The sequence below is a fragment of the Aythya fuligula genome, chromosome 3, assembly GCF_009819795.1.
Source record: "Aythya fuligula isolate bAytFul2 chromosome 3, bAytFul2.pri, whole genome shotgun sequence".
Lineage (NCBI taxonomy): Eukaryota > Metazoa > Chordata > Aves > Anseriformes > Anatidae > Aythya > Aythya fuligula.
Window position 1 is genome coordinate 88,543,261 of NC_045561.1, and position 23,611 is coordinate 88,566,871.

General features: G+C 37.8%; 1 protein-coding gene across 1 annotated transcript in view; it reads left to right on the forward strand.

The window, feature by feature from the left end:
* The window catches only part of LMBRD1 (LMBR1 domain containing 1), a 74,111-nt gene that overhangs the window by 45,599 nt on the left and 4,901 nt on the right, over positions 1-23,611 (forward strand). The window contains exons 10-14 of the mRNA XM_032184293.1: positions 7,454-7,518; positions 8,279-8,381; positions 9,532-9,636; positions 10,878-11,027; positions 11,979-12,057. Of these exons, the coding sequence (XP_032040184.1) occupies positions 7,454-7,518; positions 8,279-8,381; positions 9,532-9,636; positions 10,878-11,027; positions 11,979-12,057 (502 nt within the window). The remainder of the gene's footprint in view (positions 1-7,453; positions 7,519-8,278; positions 8,382-9,531; positions 9,637-10,877; positions 11,028-11,978; positions 12,058-23,611) is intronic.

Sequence of the window (23,611 nt, forward strand, 5' to 3'; positions counted from 1 at the left end):
AAAATCTAGATTAAACCCTTTTGAATAAAAGACGAATGTCTGTAACTATCGAAGTGAACAGTTTGTGTAGTTTATTTAACTTCTAACATTAACCTTAATTTTGCGAAATGTGTTGGTTGCATGTAGTGTCTGTAGGACTTGAATAATTCATTGTATTCTCATGGGATAGTGTACGATACCATTAGCTATTTACGGTCAGGGTAGTATTTTCAGTGTCTCTTATTGTTCTTGTGGTTTGAATTTATTTTTTTTACCCTCTCAGTGAGTAGCTGACCTAAGAATCCAGGACTAAAAAAGTAGAGTTGCAGATAAGTAGTTCTCCTTGGCAAATTTTAACTTAAAGCTGTACTGTGAAGCATGTTACAAAGTGTGTGTTTACTTTCACTTTTCCTAGAGCTCTCCTATGAAAGTGATAATGTCCATCACCTTAATAAACATCTCAACTTGTTAGTCCAATAGTATTTGAATTGCCTCCACACACATGTAACTTCTGAGTGGCTCAATTCATGGCTTTATGAATCATAGAATCATAAAAGTTGGAAAAAATCTCCAAGATAATCTGGTCCAACCATCTCCCTACTAGTGATAACACACACTAAACCAAGCACAATGACCAGCCTTTCCTTGAACACCCCCACAGATGGTGACTCCACCACCTCCCTGGGCAACCTGTTCCAGTATCTGACTGCTTGGAGAAGAAATGTCTCCTCATTTCCAACCTGAACCTCCCCTGGTGCAACTTGAGGCCACTCCTTCTAGTCCTATCACTAGCTACCTGTGAGAAGAGGCTGACCCCTAGTTGCCCATACCTTCCTTTCAGATAGTTGTAGAGAGCAATAAGGCCTCACCCTGATCTGCCTCTTCTCCAGACTAAACAAACCCTTTTCTCTCAGCTGCTCCTCACAGGACTTGTGTACCAGGCCCTTCACCAGCTTTGTAGCCTTTCTCTGGACATACTTCAGGGCCTCAATGTCCTTCTTGTAGTGAGGGGCCCAAAACTGGACACAGTACTTGAGGTGTGGCCTCACCAGAGCAGAGTACAGGGGGACGATCTCCTCCCTGGTCCTCCTGGCTGCACTTTTCCTGACACAAGCCAGGATGCTGTTGGCCTTCATGGCCACCTGGGCACACTGCTGGCTCATGTTCAGGTGAGCACTGACCAACTCTGCCAGATCCTTTTCCTCTGCACAGCTTTCTAGCCTCTATCCCAAGATGAAGAGAAGAAATCTTTTTATAGACATGTATAATATTTCTGATCAATGTAGAAGTGCGGAAAAGTCTCTCAAACCTCAACCTCAAAGGAACTATTTGTGTCAGTTACTAGATAAGGAGAGTGCTATCTCTGCTTTGTTTTGGGTTGTAGATTTGCTGGGATTGACAGACTATGATGATATGCCTGGGAACAACACTTAGTTTCAGTCTTGTTTTTTGTTCATTTGTTTTTACGGTGTTAATTTAGTGCTTACATTCAGACTTCCTAATAATAATTGCTTTTGTATAGTGTCTTCTTACACTCTTGCTTTAATTACTTTGTTAGAGCTAAATATCTGGTAGTAGTATGTAGTTTGTCAAAGCCAAAACTTTATTTTTTCTGAAGAGTATGTTTTCTTTGACATGGACTGAAGTAAATTTTGCAAACTACATTTGTTTTACTCAAAGCTGTATAAAATTATATCAAATTCAAAACAGAATGGCCCCACAAGAATCATAAAGTTCAACTCAGACACAAAGCTGCTAATTTTTTAATTCACTTAAAAACAAGACATCTGGAAGATCGCAAAGATGTGAGTAGTGGACAACATGGAGTTATTACGTGAAGTCAAACTAGTCTAATTTCTTCCTACAGAATCTAACCTTTCATGTAGATAGCTAGTCTACTCTTTCTCCTTTCTTTACTATGGTCTATCACACTTTGATCTGATACTCTCAGCAATGAGAATTTTTTTTTCTATTGATAGAGAAACTTTAAGGAAAAAATTACAGAGCATGTAGTTAGGCTTGCTCTCAATGTGTGAACAAAGTTGTGAAACATGGAAGTCTGCTCAACAACGGTAAGTTTTGAGTATTGCATTGGTTTTTCAGGGGGGACTTAAGAACATTTCTGGACTGAAGTGATGTCTAAAGTGAGCAATAATAGAAAATAAGTGCTCAATTCTGAAAATGAGTTCCCTTTGTGAGCAGAGCAAACAAACTCAAGTGCCTTACCTTAAGCGGTGACTTAACAGTATTTTCATCAGTCCAAGTACATGGAAAGTGCTACAAAGAGAACAGTGTTCTCTTGGTGAGTAGGAGGTGGCACGTGAACTCAGGAAGGGAGATACAAACTGTTCTTCTGTCTAATCTTAAGGACACAAGGACTTTTTGTATATATAGATGCTTCAGTTTCTCTACTTGTTGCTGAAGGCCTTCGGAGAAGTATTAAGTATGTGTTATTGAGGGTGGAGAGTTAGGTTATTCCTCATGAATCCCTTCTGTTCTTTTTTTGTGGGCTTTTGATCTTTCAGCTCTCTCCAGAGAAGTGAAAAAAGGGAAAGTAAGCAATAGCTGTGCAGGGCTTTGGGTAATACCTGTGCTGGTGATGTGCTTGTGCAGACAGGTGCTGTCATGAGTCAGTTCATCTGCTTCAAGGAGGTGATGCAGCTAAACTGACAGGCTTTCTTCCTGCAATCACAGCTAAATCACATCTTCTAAATCAGGGAGGCTGAGAAGATAACAAGCAAGAGATGTGACTATTTCACGTCCTAAGTTTATATGATAACAGTGAAACTTAGGTTAAGCAAAACACTTAATACCAACAATCTTTTTTAACTCCTTTTTTAACTTCTTTCCCAGGTTGCCTGACACAATGTGGAAAGTAGGTCATGTCATGGCTTGACTCAGTTGGTTAGCAGATGCCCAGCCAGCTATTCCCTCACTCTTCATGAACAGGATATTGGAGGAAATAAGATAGGAAAACCTTGTGGATTGAGATAAAGACAGGGAGATCATGTACCAGTTACCGTGATGGGCAGTACTGCCTTGAGGAAAAATAATTCAGTTGTTAATTAAAATATATTTGAAAGGCGAGAAAGACAGCACTCCACCACCCACCCCACCTTTTTCCAAGGTTCAGCTTCCCCCCTTCATTCCTGACTCCCCCATGGCACAGGGGGATGGGCAGTGCAGTTTAAAACACCTCTTCTATGCAGCTCCTTCATCCTCGCGCTCTTTTCCCTTTCCCTATGTAGGACCACCCCACCTCTTACCAGATAGCAACCCTACAGCCCCACCACTGCCAGCACCTTGTCAGGTAAACCCAATCCAAATAGCAGCTCTTACCTGTGAGAAATCCAGCTTTGTTTCTTGGCCAGTGTAGCCGTTGAATAACGTTGCATTTCCGTGCTACCACTTTTCTTTGTTCTGCTAATGGATACCAGCTCTGAGAGGATGACTGCTCCTTTAAATTTTCATTTTGCTTCATTGTTGCTTCCAAATCGTGGAATAACTGTATCAAGATGATTTGCAGTTGTGTTTTTTTTTTTTTTTTTCACCATAGGAAGCAATTAGACAAGCAAGTATTCTTTTAGTTTTTTTGTTTGTTTGTTTTTGGAGGGGTATGCTTAGCAGATCACGCCGGCTCAAAATGAACCGAGGCTTAACTTTCATGATCATCTCAGTAACATTTTGTAATTATCCAGGGATGAAATGGCTTAGCTTGACTGACTTCTGGGAGCAGGAGTAGGAGGCAAAGAGCTCACTGCATAACTCAAAGGGTGATAATGGGGGGAAGGTTTAGGTAGTTGAAGGGAAATGCTAAGAAAAATGGTGTAAACAGAACATGAATAATATCAGAAGAGCTTAAGCTTGTAATTTGATTATGCACAGTTGAAGTAGAAAAACACAATAATTATTAGTATTCCGAAGTCATTTGCTCTGGTTTATTAGACTAGAATACAAGTCAGCTTTCTTCCATGACCTGGAAGTGACACACTTTTACTATTGAGATGTGCCAATTTACACACTTTTGTCTTGGTTTTTATTTATCCATATCTCTTTAATTCCATATGTTCAAATGTAAAAACAAAGCTTTGAATAAACCAGTTCTAACTGTCTTCTGCTTCAGCTGTTTCCTTACATGCTAGTATAGAGGCTTTATAATACAAAGATGCCAAAGGGATTTATTTCAGAGAGCAGCATCAGTTGTAGGAGCAAGTGTTTCTGCTTATTGTCTTTGTAGTGTCAGCAGTGTTGCCAAAAAACAATGAACCACATAGTTATAAGGTTACTTGACTTGTGGATTAGGAGACCCAAGCAGACACAGCTGATCAAAGTGATGTAAATGCAAGGCAGCAGGTCTGCAACCTGCTCTTCAGCAAATGTTTTGAGTATGAGTGGGGATGGGGTTTGTGTTTCGTAGCTGAGGGATTTGGGGAAGTGGCCTGGCAATGGAGCAGCTCTGGTAATAAGGAGATGGTAATGTAGCTTGAGTTGTGATTGCCTTGAGGTCCTGCTTTCAAAAGAACTATGGAGTATGAAGAAATCTCATCTTGCATAGGAAGTTTAAACTTCTCTTTAATGTAGATTGAGAGTTGCTTTTTTTTCCTTGAGTAATGACCTTCCTAAATTCCTCTGTGTGCTGTTTGGCTGAAACCCAGGCTTTTTGTTTTTGCCTGTTCTCATATTAAAAGCTTTTTAACACCCATTGACAAATAGTCCTGTTATAAGAACAAGAGGTTTGTTTTAGTCTTGTCCTTTGCTCTGAAGTCAAACATGTTCTCAGGGGTTTGGATTGCTTTTCATTTATGCTGTAACACAAAGATTAAAGCACTTAGTGAATTTTCATGGCTGTACCTAAAATCTTTGTAAGAGATTCTAGTTGGCTTGAACTAGTAGACAACAGTACAGTTATATCTCTGGAACCCTGTCTGTAGAAGACAGATCTGTCTTTTGTATAGGTGACAAATAAAAGGCAACAGTGAGCATATAGCCTCAACTGCAACTTCTTTCTAGCTTGTCATAGACTAGGGGGGAAGTAAGGGAGGAAAGGAAGTACTTATTCTATACTTCAGATACAAAATGGAACCCAACTGCAGGGTGCTTTACATGTGACACTGTCAGGTTGATCTCACTTGGTAAGACTCAGACCAACTGCACAAGTTGTGAGCTCAGCTATTAGTCTGAGTGTTAGTATTCTTTTATTCATCAGTTATATTTTGGTTAATAGAGTAGAAATAGTCTTGATTGGGCTGTTGTCAGTTATGAGGAGAATCTAGATAACCCAAGGATATCTTCAGTGAAAGGCCAAAGTCAATAGATGCTTTGAAATTGTGTGAGAATAAGCATTTTGCAATTAATATCAACCTGTGGCTCAGTAGTCTTAATAGCACTGTAGAAGCACAGGATGAACTAAGGCAGAATAAAGGTCCTTAAGTTTGAGATAGAAAAGGCTTTGGATTTGAGGTTAAAACAGGAAGAGGAGTGCTTTTTTAACTGCTTATCTACTTTTAAGAGCATAATGAAATGCATTATTTCAAAACATGGTCATCACAGCATTGTAGGGGTTGGAAGGGACCTCAAGAGATCATCAGGTCCAACCCCCCTGCCAAAGTAGGTTCCCTACAGCAGGTTAGGTCTCTAGCAGATGGGCCTTGAATATCTCCAGAGAAGGAGACTCCACAGCCTCCCTGGGCAGCCTGTTCCAGTGCAGGTATTTGTAAATATGATCCCCTCTCAGTCTTCTTTTCTCCAGGCTGATCAGACCCAGGTCTCTCCGCCTTTCCTCACAGGGGAGATGCTTCAGGCCCCGTATCAAATTTGTGGCCCTCTGCTGGACTCTTTCCAGGAGATCCCTGTCTTGTTTGTGTATACCAGATGAGTTAAGGATACCTGTCTACTGTTTACAGTCGGCAGAAAGTAATGAAGTAATACAGGCTTAAGACTCCTGGTCCTAATTGTTTTTAAACATCTGTTTCCTGTATAGCTAACACATAGTGGGAGGCTGCTGTGAAGGGATATGATCTTAGAAACTTCTTAGTTTGTACCTCAGGCAGTTTTCTACTGGTGATCCAGATTGCCCTGTGCAAAAGCTTGCCAAAAGCTGCCTACCTCTGGCTTTATAAAGGGTAGCTGGAGCTGATTCAGTTACAGTGGTCCTTATTAGTTATCTGTGCTTAGCTATGCTTATGACTTGTTGGCTAAGTAAACATAGCAGGTGATGTTTTTTTTTTTTTGGTTTTTGTTTTTTCAAATTCTTGAGTACAGTATCCAGCCCAAAGAAGGGACAAATGACTCCCCTTGGGCAGCTGAAGGGGTGTGGAAGTGCTTCTAGAACCTTCTGTAGAAGAGAGGCCTTTATCTGGCTGTTGTGATGTGGTCATGGTAATCTCATCTGTATTTATCCATGAGTGATTAAGATGTGTTTTAGAATGATAGTTTTTTAAGTTGAATCTACATTTTTTTTGAAGCTCAAGTGTCTTTTTTCCTACTTTGGTAGTTCTAAGCATCTTATTTTTTTCTGGTCCATTCTGAAGTCATCACATCACTTCAAAGGTAAATTTCTGGGTAACTTAAACCTTTGAGTCAAAATACTTTGAAAGCTGCTTTCTGTAACTTGAAGCTTGAAACTTACTTTGAAATAGTCAATGCTACTTACTAACTGAGGACTTGGAGACAGAAGCAAGACATGGAGCTGGTATTTAGGCTGATTTACTTGAGTTTTATGTCAGCCCATCCAACTGATTTTGTCAGTGTTACTAAGTTGCTCTACAGAAGGGAACTTTTGTTTGGGAAAGGTGAGTTAGGCCTTTTAAGTTCTGCACAGGTTGTCTTCTGTTGAAAGGAAGCACACAGATGTGGTAATGTGGCCATGGAAATAAATTCTAATTTCCCTTAATTAAACCCAAATACATGCGTGTAGTTAAGGTTTTCCATTTTATATAGTAAGTACAGGTAGTGTGTTCTGGTAAATGCTGTGTTCATTTAATATAACATCTGTGTTCTTAGTAGCACGTTTGACTTGTAGGTAGACTTTACAAGGGCATGTAGTGATAGGACAAGGAATAATGCTTTTAAACTGGAAGAGGGTAAATTTAGATCAGATCATAGGAAGAAATTCTTCTTGTGCCAGGGCAGTTGCACTAGGTGATCTTTAAAGGTCCCTTCCAAGCTAAACCATCCTGGGATTCTGTGAGATGTACTACAACGCTTGGTTCTGAGTTTAGTGTATCCACCAGACAAAGAGGTGGTTCTCATCTCAGGTGATTGTCTTTTAGAACGCTTGACATAAAACCTGTTTAACTAAAGAAGCTTTTTGTTAGCACTTCTGTCAAATCCGTACCAAAAAGTTATTTTAAGTGTGTTTGATCTCTGATCTGGTCCAACATCATTAGTCCTGCATTGAAACTTAGACAAGTTTTCACTTACTGTATCAACTGCAAGTATTTTCAGTTTCATTGTAATATATCTTTGCTTCTAGATTGTGTGGGGAGTATTCTTCATTGTCGTGGCACTGCTTTTCACTGTCTCTCTCTTCTTGTCAAAGTAAGTACATTTCAGCACTTTTTATCCACTTGAACTATGTACTTTCTCTTCTAACATCAAAGTCAGTTCAGGGTTGGTTTGCTTCAAGAGTCAGCACATTGCTTTCCTATGATACGTTTCCATAGCTAGAGCTGGTTTTCTCACTGTAATAAAACATTGAAATTGAACAAAATGTGCTAAAACAGGTTCAAAGAAGGATGTGGTTCAGCTTGGTTAACTGCATGCTGCTTAAAACAGTTCTGATGCAGCAGGGAAATTAAGGATATACTTCAAGAAAGCTTAATTCAGACTGCAGAAGTATTTTTGAGTGCTTGAGTGAATCTAAACGTGTAGGTACTCATTGGGCTGGGTAACAGGTGCTTATTCTTGCAGTAAATGACATATAATGCATTATCACGTGCATTGTATTGTAATTGTTTCATGGAATTGAAAGCAATTTAGAGAGCTGCAAAAGTAGTGATTTCAATGAAGACTGATATTTAACCAGTAGTCTCAAATGTTGGCTTCTTTAATTTTTCAGACTGGGCAAATAAACTGTTTCCAAACTAGGGAAAAAATAAAGTGGCAAGGAGATACAAAAATCAATGTACCTTTCCACAGAACAAGTGCAATGAGTGTTGGTAAAACAGCATGTGTCTATATAAGTACAGAAAAGCTTTTAATCTTTGTTTTTAGTTCAGCTTTTTTTGACCTGCCTTTTTTAATTGAACTGAAGACAAAGTTCTTGAAGAACCGTAACACACTTTTTTTATTACCACAGTTTAGACAAGGCTCTACATTCAGCTGGCTTCGACTCTGGATTTATAATTTTAGGAACCAATCTGACTAATCCATTGAATATGCTGTTACCTGTTCTTCAAACAGTAAGTAAATGAGTTGGTGGTGTATAGATATAAGGATTTTTTTTTATTTTTTTTTTTGCTAAGTTGCTAAAAGGCAAACTACATTTCTAAAATGATTCATTAAAAGAAAATTCTCTAGATGCATGTTCTGTAAAAGCAAGGTGACTTCCTTGTCAGTGATCTGTTTTAGTTATCAAGTACTGATGTGAAACTCTCAGGTGGGTAGAAGTCAGTTGTTGTAGGAAAGCAGTGCATGGGGCTATTTGGTATCTGAAAATGTGATGATGAAAATGGTCAAGTGTGACACCAGTTGTTATGCACAGACTAAAACCGATTTTTTTTCTCATGCCTACCTACATTGAAGTTGTTTGTGTGCTTAATAGCTTATTATCCGTAAGTGCAGTAAATGCACTTTGGGTTCTAATGTTATTTTTACCCATTGAAAAGATACACTACACTCTGTGCAGTTTTATATGTTACAATAATGCATTACCCTTTGAAAGAAAACCTACATTAGAACAAACATTTACTAACTTCAGTAGGGCTGGAATGCAGCATGGCCACATAGAAATTTTGCGAACAGCAGTGGGTAAGCTAAGAGGAAAAGCTGTAATTGTAAGTTAATGCTTTACCCTCCCCTAGCTGAGTTCTTTCCACCTTCTCAGTATAATGGGTTGGTACGAAGCATTGCTTACCCCATAGTTTCAAAAACGATTAAATACTTCAGTTTGTAGGTCACTACGAAGAGCAGTGTTCTGCCTGGCTGTTCAGTCACGTTTTGTATTCAAGCCTGTTCAGAAATAATCACAAAAAGAATGCCCATGTAGTTTAAGATGATTTTTGCCGCTGCGGATTTTGTTCTGACGAGGTATTTGAAAGAATCAGGTATTTGGCCTGAAAACTTAATAAAATCTCATTCAAAATTAGGGCAAGGTTTAAATTAAGAAAAATGATCAGTTACTTTCACAAACTAATGGTGTAGGCTCTCACAGAAGCAAGCTATTCTGGCTCTAGTTGGGGCTAGCTATGTAGCTTTTAAAGAGAATGACAATTACTGCCTCAGATGCTTATAGGTAGAAACTACTTAGCTTGCTTTCATTGGGGGAATAGCTTGTTTTCTGATTTGAAGACCATATTGTCATTTGAATTGCTTGTATGCTTCTTGTTTTAGGTTTTTCCACTCGATTATATTCTTATTACAACTATTGTTATGTACTTCATCTTCACATCGATGGCAGGGATTCGAAATATGGGTATATGGTTCTTCTGGATAAGGGTAAATACCACGTTGTTTAAAAATGTGACATTGAATATGTTTTATAAATAATGATGACTATTTATGTACTACTTTATAAATACTGGGATGCCACAAATAAGTGTTGTTTATATATGTAATGACTGTTAGAAGCATACTGTACAACTCCTTCACTTTTTGAAAGCTACTCTGTTTTGCAGAGTTACCAGACCAAAGCTGATGAGCCTGATAAGCAGTGCAGTCAGCTGACCCCTGTCAAGTATGAAACAAGTGCCACTTTGGCTTCTGCCTTTAAGTTGAAGCAATATGATTCTGATACAATGGAAGTATTAATTAATTTCTTTGTCAAAATAAATGTGCAGTCAGTAAGGCTTAGCTCGCTTTTTAAGCGGGAAGCAAGGTTTTATAATTTGGTAAGAGAAGAGTACATAGATATGGCATATCTAAATATGACATAAATAATATTACAAAGCTGTTTTTTCAAATTCAGTATCAACAGTATACCAATCATACCTATGATCCTTAGTTAATATTTCCCTGTTTCTGCATTCACTTGACCACTTTCAACCCTTCATGCAGTGACACTCCCAAATAGTGAACAGTGACACTGAGTCCAAGCAGTGAGTTACGAGGCCTGCTGCCTGTTTTGGTCTTTCGTCATTTACTCTTCAGCTGCTGTTTGCTTTCTCCTTACTATGGCACTCCAGCTGATCCTGTGGGGATCACAGGAGTAGAATGGTATCTACAGGTAACAGCAACAGCTTATGTCACTCCCTGCAAAGGAGAGTGGAAAAGATGCAACTGTATGGCACACCAATTTTCTCAGTGCCTGGGGTTATGATCTCATGATTCCCTTCTCTGGTTTTAGATCTGATCAGAGAGGTAGTGATAGATGACATCTCACCTTAACTAGAGGATACAATATTATTTGACAAACAAAGGCAGGGCTTGATATCAGTGATAAGCAACACTATTTAAATCTTACTAATAACTGTTTCAGGAAGCTTCCTGATCTATAAATTTTCTGGGTCATTTGTACAATTGTAATAGTTGAATAGTTGTACTTAGAATTTCAGGAAAATATCTGAAAGTCTGCTTTAACTCAACGGAATTGAGTTGCTGGAGGAGAATTTATAGCAGCCTCCCACTTCTGTTGAGAGGATTAAACCTGTTACTTGTACTTGTATTAAAGAGAAATGTAAGATTTTAAAAAATAAAAATTTGAATTTCAGTTGTTAATATTTGTATGTTTTCTGTTTTAGCTGTATAAAATCAGACGAGGAAAAACTCGACCTCAGGCACTCTTATTTCTCTGTATGATACTTCTGTTGATAGTTCTTCATACAAGTTACATGATCTACAGTCTTGCTCCTCAATATGTAATGTATGGAAGCCAAAAATACTTGGTACAGGTGAGAAGTAACATGCTGTATGGGGGTTGTTTTTTTAAAAAAATAAACATACTGTTTACAGTGACTGAAAGCCAGGCTCACTTTCAGTTTTAAAGGATCTGTTAGCCAGGATTTTTCAACTACTAGTAGGTCTCTTGTTACTGCACAAGCCAAAAATTGGCTGTACTGTATGTAATGTGATTTAATTCCTTGAGCATCTTCACACAGTACAAAACTTTGAATATTGCTTCACTTCTTTTGATAATACAGCTGCTAGCTTCCACTGGGCTTTGTGCTGATATGCTTTTAGGTTGCTGAGTGGCTAGGAAGCGTTGCTATTCTACAGTTGCTGTCTTTATGTGCATGTTTATGAGAGATGACAAAGATACAGCTTTGTACAGTAGAGGATAATCAAAAAGAAAATGTGTGTGTACTGATTAATTGAATTTTAGGGTCATTTATTTAAAGCTGCAATGCAGTTTGAGACACTAACAGGAGTGTTTGAGATTTTCAGTAGTTCACTTGCAGCGTGATCTTTTTCTTCCCTGGATATCTAATTATATTGGATGCTATCATCTTAAACCAGAATAAAACTGGATTCAGTATCATTATTCAAGCCTAACAATTCCATAGCGTCTTCATCACCAAACATGAATTCCAAATTATGTTTGAAAAATTAAGATTTAATTTTGGAGATGAAGTTTTTATTTTGCATGAGTTTTCACAAGCTGTTATTTTTTTTCTAAATGAAAGCATACTTATAAATTCCATATTAAATTACTCTTAAATGATAGTTTACTTAATACATTTACTGTTCAAAATCTTAATACTTTTGAATGTGTAAGAGGTTAGTGGAAGACCCTTCTCTAAATGTATTTATTTATTGAAAGGTGTTTATTTAAGAGACTACCATAGTTTATGGAAAAATGCTACGATTGTTTGGTGTACTAATTTTGCATATTTACAATGCAGAGTAATAAGACAACTGATGGCCAGCCAGGGAATGTCACAACATTTGTTTCTAAAGACTGTGATGCAGATGCACCTGAAGGTAAGATGAATTAATTTCTTGTGTTTCCTATGTTGTATGTCCATGCTCAGCCATAATAAGCAGCTTAATTCTTTGTTGACTTTGAATTGCTTTGGTGTAATATGAAGCTTTGACACACAGTTACATTCAGAAAATTCATACTGACAGATTATTGAATATGTTTAAAGAAAAGATTGTTTTTAGTAGAATCCGTGTACATCAGGGCATTGCAATTAACTTTTAAAGTCTTCCATTTACTTCAGTATGTATGTAGAATACCTTAAAAATAAACCCTAGGCACTGAATAGCTTAGCATCTGAAACACTAGTGTATGCTCACCATAGAAATATGTGGAGAAGTATTCTATCAGAATTTGTAATGTACTCAATAAAATTAAGATCTGACTTTCTCAGTGTGAATTTACAGATGATAATTCTGCAATTTTTATTAAGATGTAAGTATAGGCTATTCCTAGAGCAACAATACCAGAGGAACTAGATGTCTTAAGCTATTGTCCTGTAATCCTCTTAATTTTAATCTATTCCCTCTGACATCCAGTGTAATACTTTCTCATCTGTTATTAACCATCCCTTTTTGACTTGCTGTTTGGGCAGAAACTGTGCCATGGGTGATTTGGAGCGGGGAGCAATGACTAGCAAGCAGATGAATAATGGGGGAGCCTTCCCTGATTTTCCATTTTTGCAGTCCTTAATGCTGAATTTTTTGAGACACTTTGTATAGATTTTGTTCCTCTTTGAAACTTGGCTAAAGCTGGGAATTTCATTAAGAAACCAAGCTAAATGAAGTCATGGTGGATTTTTTTAATGTTGTCTTCCCTTCTGCATATAAATAATTCTTGCACCATTTGACTTGCACTAGCCATTTCAATACCGATACTGCCATTTAAGGCCACTATCAATTTTTATTGATTGCTTTGGTCTTTTGTTTAAAAAAAATTGATCTCAGCAAAAGATTTATGGCCTTCAGCATGGTCCAGATTTTTTTCAAGTTGAAGCTCTCAATTCCTTTCTCTGGCAAACTTTCAGCTTCTCTGTGTAAAGAGAAGTTGAATTGTACATGCCTTAGTATACTTTAAAAGGCTTGACGGTGTCTGTATTTATTAAAATAGATAAATACCTCTATTGCATTCTCATCTTTTCATTCTGTAACTATTGATCTCTGACTATGCTTCTAAAAGACTTGAGCAACTCCTCAGCTTCTCATCCCATTTGTGTGTGTTATTGGGTAAGATATTTAATTTTAAACGTTTTTGTACTGTTGCAGTTAACTGGACATCAGTTCTTTGTTCCCAATTTTTCACATTGTAGTCTGTCTTTTACAGGATGGTTCCCTTGTATTTACACTTGTCATCAAATTTAGTATGTAGATGTTGCTCTTATTCCTTCCTGGTGGAAGGAATACTACATGGAAAACTACCATGGGGGTAGTTTTTTTCCTGTCTCCCTGATACTTCATTCACCTTTCTATTTATGATGGCTGCTTTCAGCCATGATGTAATATGTGAAGTGCTGTATTTTTTTGAGGAATGTGATAGTTCAACTCATAATTAAGTTGCCATATTGTTGTGATTAGAAATAGAAGCTCTTCTGTAGCAAAGTTCAGAAGAGTAAAATCAGTCATCTTTCAATATGAAAGATCACTTTGAGGAAGCTATGCAGATCTTTTTTTTTTTTTTTTTTTTAAACAGCTTCTTGTCTTGGCAAATATTTTTTTGGAAGAAGAATGTACTCATTGTCATCACTGAGCTCATTAGTCTTCACTTTCCTGGGAGAAATTCAAGTGGTCTTGTTTTCACAGACTGCTTCTTAATCGAAGGAAGTGAGGTTGGACTGAGAAATTCCCTAGATTCCACCTGTAGTTGATGGTACTTTAAATACTTGCTGTGATTTTTTCCATAATTTTCTTTGAGCGATGGAAACAATATAGCTGGTGCTTAAAGCTTGTCTTCTGATGGGCTGAATGCAAAAATTGGCTTGTGTAAATGATGACTTCGATTTGCCATTGTTAACATGCATCATGTTTGCCTGCTTTAATAGAAAAGAGGTGGCAAAGGTATTGATATGCTGTCTTATGCTAGCCTTGTATAAGTAGAAGATGGATGGATTTTTGTTAAATGTGAATGTTAATGCGATCAAAAGGCTTTAGTGGAGTTTTGTATCTATAAATACTGTCAGGTTATGATCTTTTAATACAAAAAAGAAAAATTTCTTCAACTTTAATAAATGAATGTTTAATGAAAACCATTCATTCTTTCATCCAGTCACTTAGATGGACTGTGTTAGGGAGGTGAAATATAGTACTTGCCTGCAGAGTACCTGCTGTTTTTAGTACCTGGTAATGAAAATTAATGAAACAACTGTTGTGGATCCTACTTCGGTACTCTGTGATCCGCTAGGAGACATTGTCAGATGAAACATACTGAAGATAGAAACTAGGTTTTAAATGTAATTTCTCTTCTTGATAATGATATTAGATGCATAGTGAAAACAGATGCAACTAACTTGAGAAAGGTTGGCTAAGCACTTGTGTTTTTTTTATTGACCTCTTTGGTGCTAGGGTTTTATCTTATGAAAACCACTGAACTAGAACTAAATGCAAGTATTGATTTGTCTTCTCAGCACTTACTCTATTTTGTTTTGTTTGAACTGAATTCATTCTTATTGGTGCTTTTACTTAGAGCTATGACCTTTTAATAACAATGCTGATTGATGAGCTTATAGCAATCAGCTCAGTAGTATTGAGTACTCAAATACTATAGAGATGATTTCTACTATTAGTGCACTTTTTTCAGAGGTGGTAGAAGAAGCTTCATCTGATATTGTTATGATAGTTATAGCAATTAATACTGGAAAACTATGCTATTGTTGAAACTTCAGTATTTAATGGGGAATGTTAACCGTGTGCTAGTTTCAAACCAGTGTTCAGTTGGAAAGTGAAGGTTACATTTTCCAAAGAAACGTAAGGCAGTTAAAATACAATTTTAGTATTAAAAAAACCCTCAGATACTTAGGGTTAAATATATATTTCATGAATTTTTAATGTTTTTGTCTGCTTTCATGCACTAAACCTTTTATGCATTATTTCCTTCTGGTATGCAGGTGAATCTGCTTTATACTGAATGCCAAAGGCCATGATAGCACAAACTACAGGAAACAGACAAAGCAGAAGTCAGGAAGTAATAGAGCAGGTTACATCTTGTAACTCAAAATGACTTTTCTTAGTTGCACAAAAGGCTTATGTTCTGATTCATACGTACTTCTTTCTTGTAAAGTTTAAAGAAGTCTTTGGAATGGCAAATTTCCTATGTTATAGGCAAAACAAACATTAGTTCTCAGTGTTTGATAGAGTTGGGTAAAGATCTCACTTGATTGTTGTTTTCAGGGAGTATTGCTAGCTGAAGTGCTGGGTGCATAGTTCAACTGAGCATAAGGTCAAGCAAAGGAGGTTCAATTATGTGATGAAGAACTTTTGGAGTTGGACTAATGCACTGAAAAACTGCTATAGGTTTAGCTAAACTGGTTAACAGGACTTAATGTAAGTGAACAGTGACTCAACTGAAAGCCTTTACCTAGGACTTTTCCCAGCCTCCACTGTGAGATCTTATAAACAGTATCTGTCTCTTTCTAGGTTGGAAATCACATAAGTGTTTTTATAATATAAACAGGCTGTGAATCCTTTTGATTTGAACTCTTTTGCTTAATTGGAAAAATGAGACTTACCCAAGGTCCGTTAAATGCTGGGCACAGTGCTGAGCCTTTTTCATAGACCTACACTGATTTCAACTGTATATAAAGCAAGAAAGAAAAAAGATTGTATCAATTTTTTAAGCATTAATGTGAGCAGGATTTCCTGTATTAATTGGCAGCTTACAGCAGTAGCATTCAATTCCTACTGTGCCGTGGCATTGTTCTTATCTCTGGAAGATGACTTTTCCTGTTTAATTGTGTTTTGCCTTTTTTTCTTAACATACATCATGGGAATAACGTCATGAGAATATTCTCTACCACGTGACTGTGTACTTAAAAACAAACAACAAAAAAAAAGGTAAACCACCCTACATGTGGGGTTCTGAATGTCATTCTTACAGACTAAGAAGGTACAGCTTGCTTAAACTATTGCACTGTGTAGGAAGTCTGTACCTATCCAACGAAAATATCTGGAAGCTTCTGCCTAGGTGTGGCATGAAATGTACTGCACCCTGCTGCAGAGGATTTTACATCTGTTAGGCACCCATACAGTACTTGCTACACTCAGTCTTGTTACATTTTTATTAGCTGAAATGCACTATATAACTTACGATACTTTTCTCATTAATCATTTTACAATAATGTAAATCACCAGAACTTTACTATAAAAAGCACCTTAGGCTGCACCAGGAGAGGTTTAGATTGGATATCAGGAAGAGTTTCTTTAGGGAAAGGGTGGTTCTGCTGTGCCAGGAGGTGGTGGAGTCCCCATTCCTGGAGGTATTTCAGAGACGTGTGGATGTGGCACTTAAGGATGTGGCTTAGTGGTGAATTTATAGTGTTAAGTGGGTGGTTGGGCCCGATGATTTTTGAAGGTCTCTTCCAACCCAAATGATTCTATGATTCTTATAGGACTGTGCTGTTACCTGGAAGTCAATAAATGCAAGACCTCAGGTTTTATTTTAGCCTGAATGCAGACTAGATTTAGATTTCACTCGAGTTATAAAGGTGACACACATTTGAATGCCAAAACAGGAACATGTTCTGTTTCTCCTTAAAAAGAGAAATTTAGGAGACGTGTAAAGTGAATGTTCTGAGCTACTTGCTTGTGCTTTTAATATTGGTGCTTCTGTAGTAAGCATCTTAAGACCATAGATTGCTATTTCCAAATGCTTGTTTTAACTGAATTAATTTGCAATTATGAAAAGCTCCACAAAAGTCCTAAACAGGGATTTTAGCACAGACTGTTACCCTTTCCTGTTACTTTTCTGGATGACCTTGCCTAGTACTTAGTCCTGAACCTCCACTTTTAGCTAACACTATTGAAGTTCTCCATAATCATAACAACTCAATAAATGAGTACAATGGTGCATGTTTGACTCCAGACAGCCCAATATAGCAGCTGTGCATGGTGTGAGTAGCTAAGATTCCTTTATTTTTTTCTGCATTACACTGTTCATTAACATAGTCACAGAAACACGAATTCCTACACCTGTTTTTTCTGTACCTACCACTGTTAACAGATATGAGCTGCTCTGAATTACTCCTTCTTTCCCTCCAAGAGATCTTAACTGGAGAGCAAAAAGGCCGTGCTTACTAAGTATTCTGAACTGTTAACTGGAGTTCAGCAGTAAAGCAACAGCAGCTGTGTATTGTCTTCTTGGATCAACATCTTAATCCAACGTCTGTTGGATTTAAGTCCAGCAGTGAAGTGAGATGCTCTGATATTATCAATACTTTGGAGTAAGAGTTAAAACTCCATAAAAACGATTGAGGAGTATGTACCTATTCTTAAAAGGAAGTAAGGAACCCAGTGTGAGTACTCATTTGAGTAAGAAACCTACCAATGCCTACAGAATGATCCTCTAAGGCAGTACTTCCAACTAAGGCATTATATCTGGTCTCTTTAAATGGCAAAAGCCACCAAATCTTTTCAAACTGAGAATATAACACATTAGAAATATTCAGTAAAATGGTGGGAGCTGCTTCTGCTGGTCTAATCAAATTCATCTTCTTTTATTTTGGTATAGACAGCTGACAAATTCATATCATAACATGCTGAAGAACAGCCATACAGAAAAAAATAGGCAGCAGGCTGATGAAGCTACATACAGATGTTTCCTGTCCATCTTTGAATAAGGATTGCTCAGTAGACTTAGAGCACCTTCATGAATAGGCCCTTTCTATTACACTGCCTAGGATCTGTGATCCTGCATGGATGACTGAAAAATAGAATCTGAACTATGAGAGAAGAATATGACCAGAGTACACACATGCATTGTAAATTCTGTGTGTAAAGGAAAGACAAAGTGGGAAAGAATGGGTAGCCATTGTTTTGAGAGCATCATTAATGATAAAATCACTCATTCACATTCAAACTTTTATTTAAAAGGATTTGGCATCAGATCTTTCAAGTTTGACTCTTTAATGATAGTCGTAACTATTTTTTTTCTCCAGAGAGTAATTAAGGAGTTCCAGCATGGAAAGTTGTGCTGCTTTGTGAAATGCCTCTGAGTATTAACCAGATATAAATTCTTCTAAGGACTACAGGAGTATTCCATGTGAGGATGTTAAGAGGTCAAGATCAATCTGTTAAAGGTTCTTCTTCCTCCTCTTCCTCCAAATCCTTTTCCATCTACCTGCCTCTCAGGAAGGGGAGGGATGAGGGAGGTGGGGCAGTTTTTCAGTCACACAGGACAGACTTACTTTTTTCTAAAGTGGTTAGCAGAGGGCAGTATGAAGTGGAAAGAACATGATGTGAAGTTAACATTGAAGGCCAGGTGCTGTAATGTAGTTTTGGGAATTCTGAACTGCTGTAAGCTGAAGCTTGTACAAAGCTGATACTGGAAAAGGGGATAGGTGGTGAACGGAAAGTGGCTTGATTAAAGTGAAAATGTTATTTTATTTTGACCATTGGTTGCTTGCTTTCTGGAATCTTGTATCCTTATTCCTCTCTAGGATATTGCCTTCAAAGTTAATAAATATCTGGGTCTTTAAAATAGGAATTGTTTGTCTTCTGTTACTTAAAAACAAATGTTCAAGGAAGACTCTCAGAAAATACCTCTTGCAGAAGTTCAAATTAAGTCTGTGATTTAAAGGCAAGAAATGGCAATTATAGGGCTTGTATCCAAATGCTTCAGGCTAGTTATGGTGATTAACCTAAACTGTACACAGCATTGCCAATCATATCCAGTTGCAGATGAAACAGAAAATCTACTGTAGAGCCATCTACTGTCTGATCCATTGGTTTATAGAAGGATGTGATCTCTGGAATTTGTGGCTTCAGATTTCAGTCATTGGTTAATGCTCTGCCTTATCACTAGGTACATGGCCCTTCAGCACTTAGTATATTCTTCACTTAACAGCATTTAAAAACTGAAGTAAAATCATCCTTGAAATTTATGAAAAAAGAGATTAACAGATTTAGCTCTTTGAATCTCATTAAAAGGTTTCCCTATAGTCTGTAAATATATGCAAATCTTGGCACCCTCTATGATACTCTGTAACCCGACTACAATAGAAGCCTGATAGCTGAGTGCCATTTTCCATTGTAATGCAATGGCTTTAAGGTGAACTCCAAACCTAAAATGATGAAAAGAGTACTGATAGGCTCTTTCAGAGTATACAGAGAAGTGGTGAGAACTTGCCTATGCTCAGCTAAAGCTTGTTTGTACTTTCTCTGTAAGATCTAGTGCCCTCTTTCTGCAGCTGTGGCCTGCACTTCCTGTTCATCCAAGCCACTTTTCTTCCTCAATAGTCACATTTAAGCATTGGCTATGTGACCCAGATTCTCAACTACATTCTCAAAATTTAGTGTTCAGAAACTTAGCTGACCTGAGACTTGTCTATTCAACATTTTTCTTCACCTTTCAGCTCCAAGACCTGCAGGATCTCACGGGAAGCCTCTTTATGCTATGAAGTCCTGCTTGCACTGTCAGGACTTGCAGGTTCTTGAGCTGTTTAACGTGAACGTTCATAGTGTGTAATTATCAAAAAGTTGTATGACTGCTACAGTAATTAAGTTACTGTAGAGTAATTATGTAGCTATTGGTTATCTTACTTCTGCTACAAAATCAGATCAAACTGATAAAACCAGGATTCACATTCATTGCGTCGTTTTCCAGCTTTGTCTGGGATTCTAATAGGGTTGGGTTTGACTTGTATATATGCTGTATAAGGTATCAGGTATACCTATCTATAGCTGGAGTCACTGAAAAAGCAGAAATTGCCTTCCAAATGATAGTCTGTCCTAAATGGTTTACTTGACACTTAAGAAATCATGTGATAACACTGTTAGCAACTCTAATTTAGAACTAACGAGCCTTTTCAGAGTGAGTGTAATTCTATCTGAAACTAGCTTTCTCAGAATTTAAATATCTACTGGAACACTGCTAACTTCATTTCGAGTGTTTGTGGAAACTCAGATACCTTCCACTGGAAATAGGATGTACTTCTGAGCACTTGGGAAGTTGGGATCCTCTTTCTGTTTCCAATGACGGGCACATTCCAGGTTCCAAGCTCCTGGCTCCCGCTTAACTTGTTAAAGTCTTTTCCTTTGGCAGGGTTTGATTCCGAAGGTAATAAGCAGCTCTTGTTGAATAAAGTAGTTCTTGAACTACAGCTAGGCTGATTCAGCTCAACTTCTGCTTGGTTTCTACAGGTCCCTTCTACATGCATCTCACTAACACTTCCAGCTCAGCAAACAAAAAGGCTGGGTTGAAAAAGTAGCCAACTTCTCGTGCTTGTGTGTTAGACATATTTGAAAAGACTGTAGATGGCTGCTGTTTAACATCTGAGTGATTTGATATTTATCTTGGGTGTCCTGTAGTACTTTAAAGTGCTGTCAGTGTGAGAAGTCAGAAGCTTAGTGATTCATGTCTTTTTAAATGGGGAGCTATTGTAGCTGCCTGCAATCTGCTGGAAAGGTCCTTGTTCTACGTGAATGAACCAATTACAGTAGTGCATTTTTCAGTGTGATTTCCATTCTTAAAAGGAATCAAAGGTAAATTTATTGCAGAGTTGACCTTGAGGCTAGTGTGTCATTGTGAAAGACGAAAGAACAACTTGAAAGTTTAAACAAATTCTGGGAAGAGTTTTGAGGGAAAGGGGCAACTGGTATGTGATGCTACAAACTAAACATTTTAAAAGCTTCCTAGAGCAGATCAATTTTAGCTAGTGAAACCAGGGAGGCGGCAGCAGCAGAGGGGCTGGGTCATGAAGCACAAAGACAGTCTCAACAGCTGAATGTATGAACTGTGTATGTGTGTGTATGTCCCAGTAAATAATAATATAGGACAAGTGGGCTAGATGGAATGTGCTAGCAGCCACTTTTTGTGTAGAAACTGCTGAGTAACAGGCAACAAAACCAGTCCCTTTTTCCCTGTTTATCTAACAACAAAATTATTGTTTGTGACTGGAGGCAGCTGTTACTGCCACTCCATGAATGTGTTTCCATTGAAACCTGTGAAAGTGATATATGAAATAGAATCTTAAACAACAAACTTTGGTGGCAGTGTGAAGTCCTGGAGTGACCTTAACACTTCCAGAAAGGCTGGATGAAGCTGTTAAATTGCTAGATAAGTACAAAAGCAAAGGGGAAACTTGTAATTAGAAAACTTTTGGTATACCTACTTTTATCTGAGGACACCTGAAGCTTATTTTCTCTTGTCCATCTTTGGTCTGCGACCAGAACCAGCACTGGAAGCAAGTTCATGTTCTGTCTCTTGAGACTTTATTTAGCAGAGTATTTAAATTTTATTACTTGTTGCCTATTTCCACTATTTTGTGTGAATGAAAAATGTTTTTCAAAACTGCAAAAAATGGTACCTGTCTCTTGGGATAGCTTACAGTGCTGTAGCACCCCTTCCATCAACAGCGATTGTGATCACTCAACATACCATCATACTAGAAGTGAAAGTTTTGTTGCCCTCTTGAGAAAAATGATTTGGACGTTACACAGGGTGATTGCTTTATGGGTCTCTTACACTGTTAGATGTGGCCATTAACTTCCTCACATAGTTTCTTTATATATGCAACGTTACTTTTTTGGTCAGTTTGATTACTATAAATTGCGTACTTTTTTTTGGTCTGACTTCCCTAGTGAAATGTTGAATTGCAAGACAAAACTAGATAGTAGCACTTCTATTCTGTGTGCTCTATAGCCATAGATTAATCCATTGTTCTTGAACACTTCGGTAGTATTTCATAAGGTGTGAGTTAAATCACAACTTTTTGTCTAAGTTGAGATATCAAATTAAGAAATTATTTTTATTTTGGAGCTTGAGAAAGCATTGTATGTATATTGCTGAGAGGAAAATGCTGCCATTATACAAAATAAAAAGGTTTTTTAGAGTGCTTATTTTACCTTAGGTATGTCCCTTAAGCAATTTACTAAATGGATGGCAGGTGTTTCCAAGAAAAATATTAATATTGATACACAACTTGTAGGTTCCAGATGACATCTCAAAAGGTGTCCAGAAGTTGTCCAGCTGTGTTCCATAAGTTACTGTGTCCAAAACCAGCTATTCTTGCTGTAGTTGCTCACCCTATTTGTCAAAATATGATTTAGCTTTGTTGCAGGAAAGCCACGGTAAGAAAACTCTAGTATCTTATATGTAATTTAAAGGCAGTTGACTGTTTTATTGCAATGTGGAACTGGCTTGGACTGTAATGTAGGAATGCTGTTCATTCTGTGGTACAAGATGATGCTTGTCTTGGGTCACGTAAACCCAAGTGCAGCATACAGGAATGGCAGTCAGTAATAGGTGTGTCATGTTATTCCTCATTGTGCTACTGAAAGGCTATCTGGAAACCAACAAGACTAGGGAGAATGCTTGAGATGTCACAGCTGTTGAAGTGCTGCTGCATGTGGGGCACTGAAGATGTGCGGTAACCATCATCCTCTCTTAATGTTCTTATCCAAGTTTTAGGTGACTTAAATTAGGAGTAGCAGCACAGCTGGAAGTAATGCCTGTGAGGATGAAACGTAGGTTTCCACTTCGTTACACTTCCTCAGGAGAAATCTCAAACCTTTTGGAACTTGATAGATGATTTAAGTTTATAAATGCATCAAACCCTTTCTTGAAGCTCAAGTTGCAAGTTGGAGTGCCAGCAGCAGCTGCTTTCTGTCACACAGCTCCTGAATGATTGGCAGCAGGGCCATATGAAATGTGAAGTGTTTCTGAAAACCTGAAGCCGTGCCTTCAATGCTTTTAGTATTCAGAATATGCAGTGCTTATACATTCTAACAGACAGAGGAAAGCTGCAGGTTTTCTTTTGGAAGTACCTTTGAGTGTATTTTTTTTAACTGAAAATATGTTTTGCTCAAAATCAGGCATGTAAACTTTGTCTGTGCTTGACACACTCAGTCTGAGTTTAGGTTTTTCATCCAAAATGCCATGTTTAGTGTTAGGTCTGTTTGTGTTGTCCCCATGTATAAATATACCTTCATGTAATGTGAATTGTAATGGTTATGAGCACACAGGACCTAGAGGGATCATCTGGCCTAATCCCTCAGCAGGGTCAAACAGAGCAGGTTGCTCAAACCCATCCAGTTGTGGATGTCTCCACAGATTCTGAAGCCTTCGTGGGCAACCTGTTTTAATGTTTTAACAATTCTCGTGGTGAAGTTTATCCTGTCACCTAATTGAAATATTTCTGATGCAGCTTGTCTGTCATCCATTGTCATTTCACCATGCGGGTCTGGAAAATCTTGCCATGTATTTTATTTTTTTTAAGCTTCCACTAGATAGGAGAGATAGCAATAAGGCACACCTGCAACTACATTTGCTGCAAGCTGAACAAACATGTCTTCCCTGTATGCTCTGCACTCTGGCTAGTGGTCCTCTGCTGGACTAGCTCCAGTATGC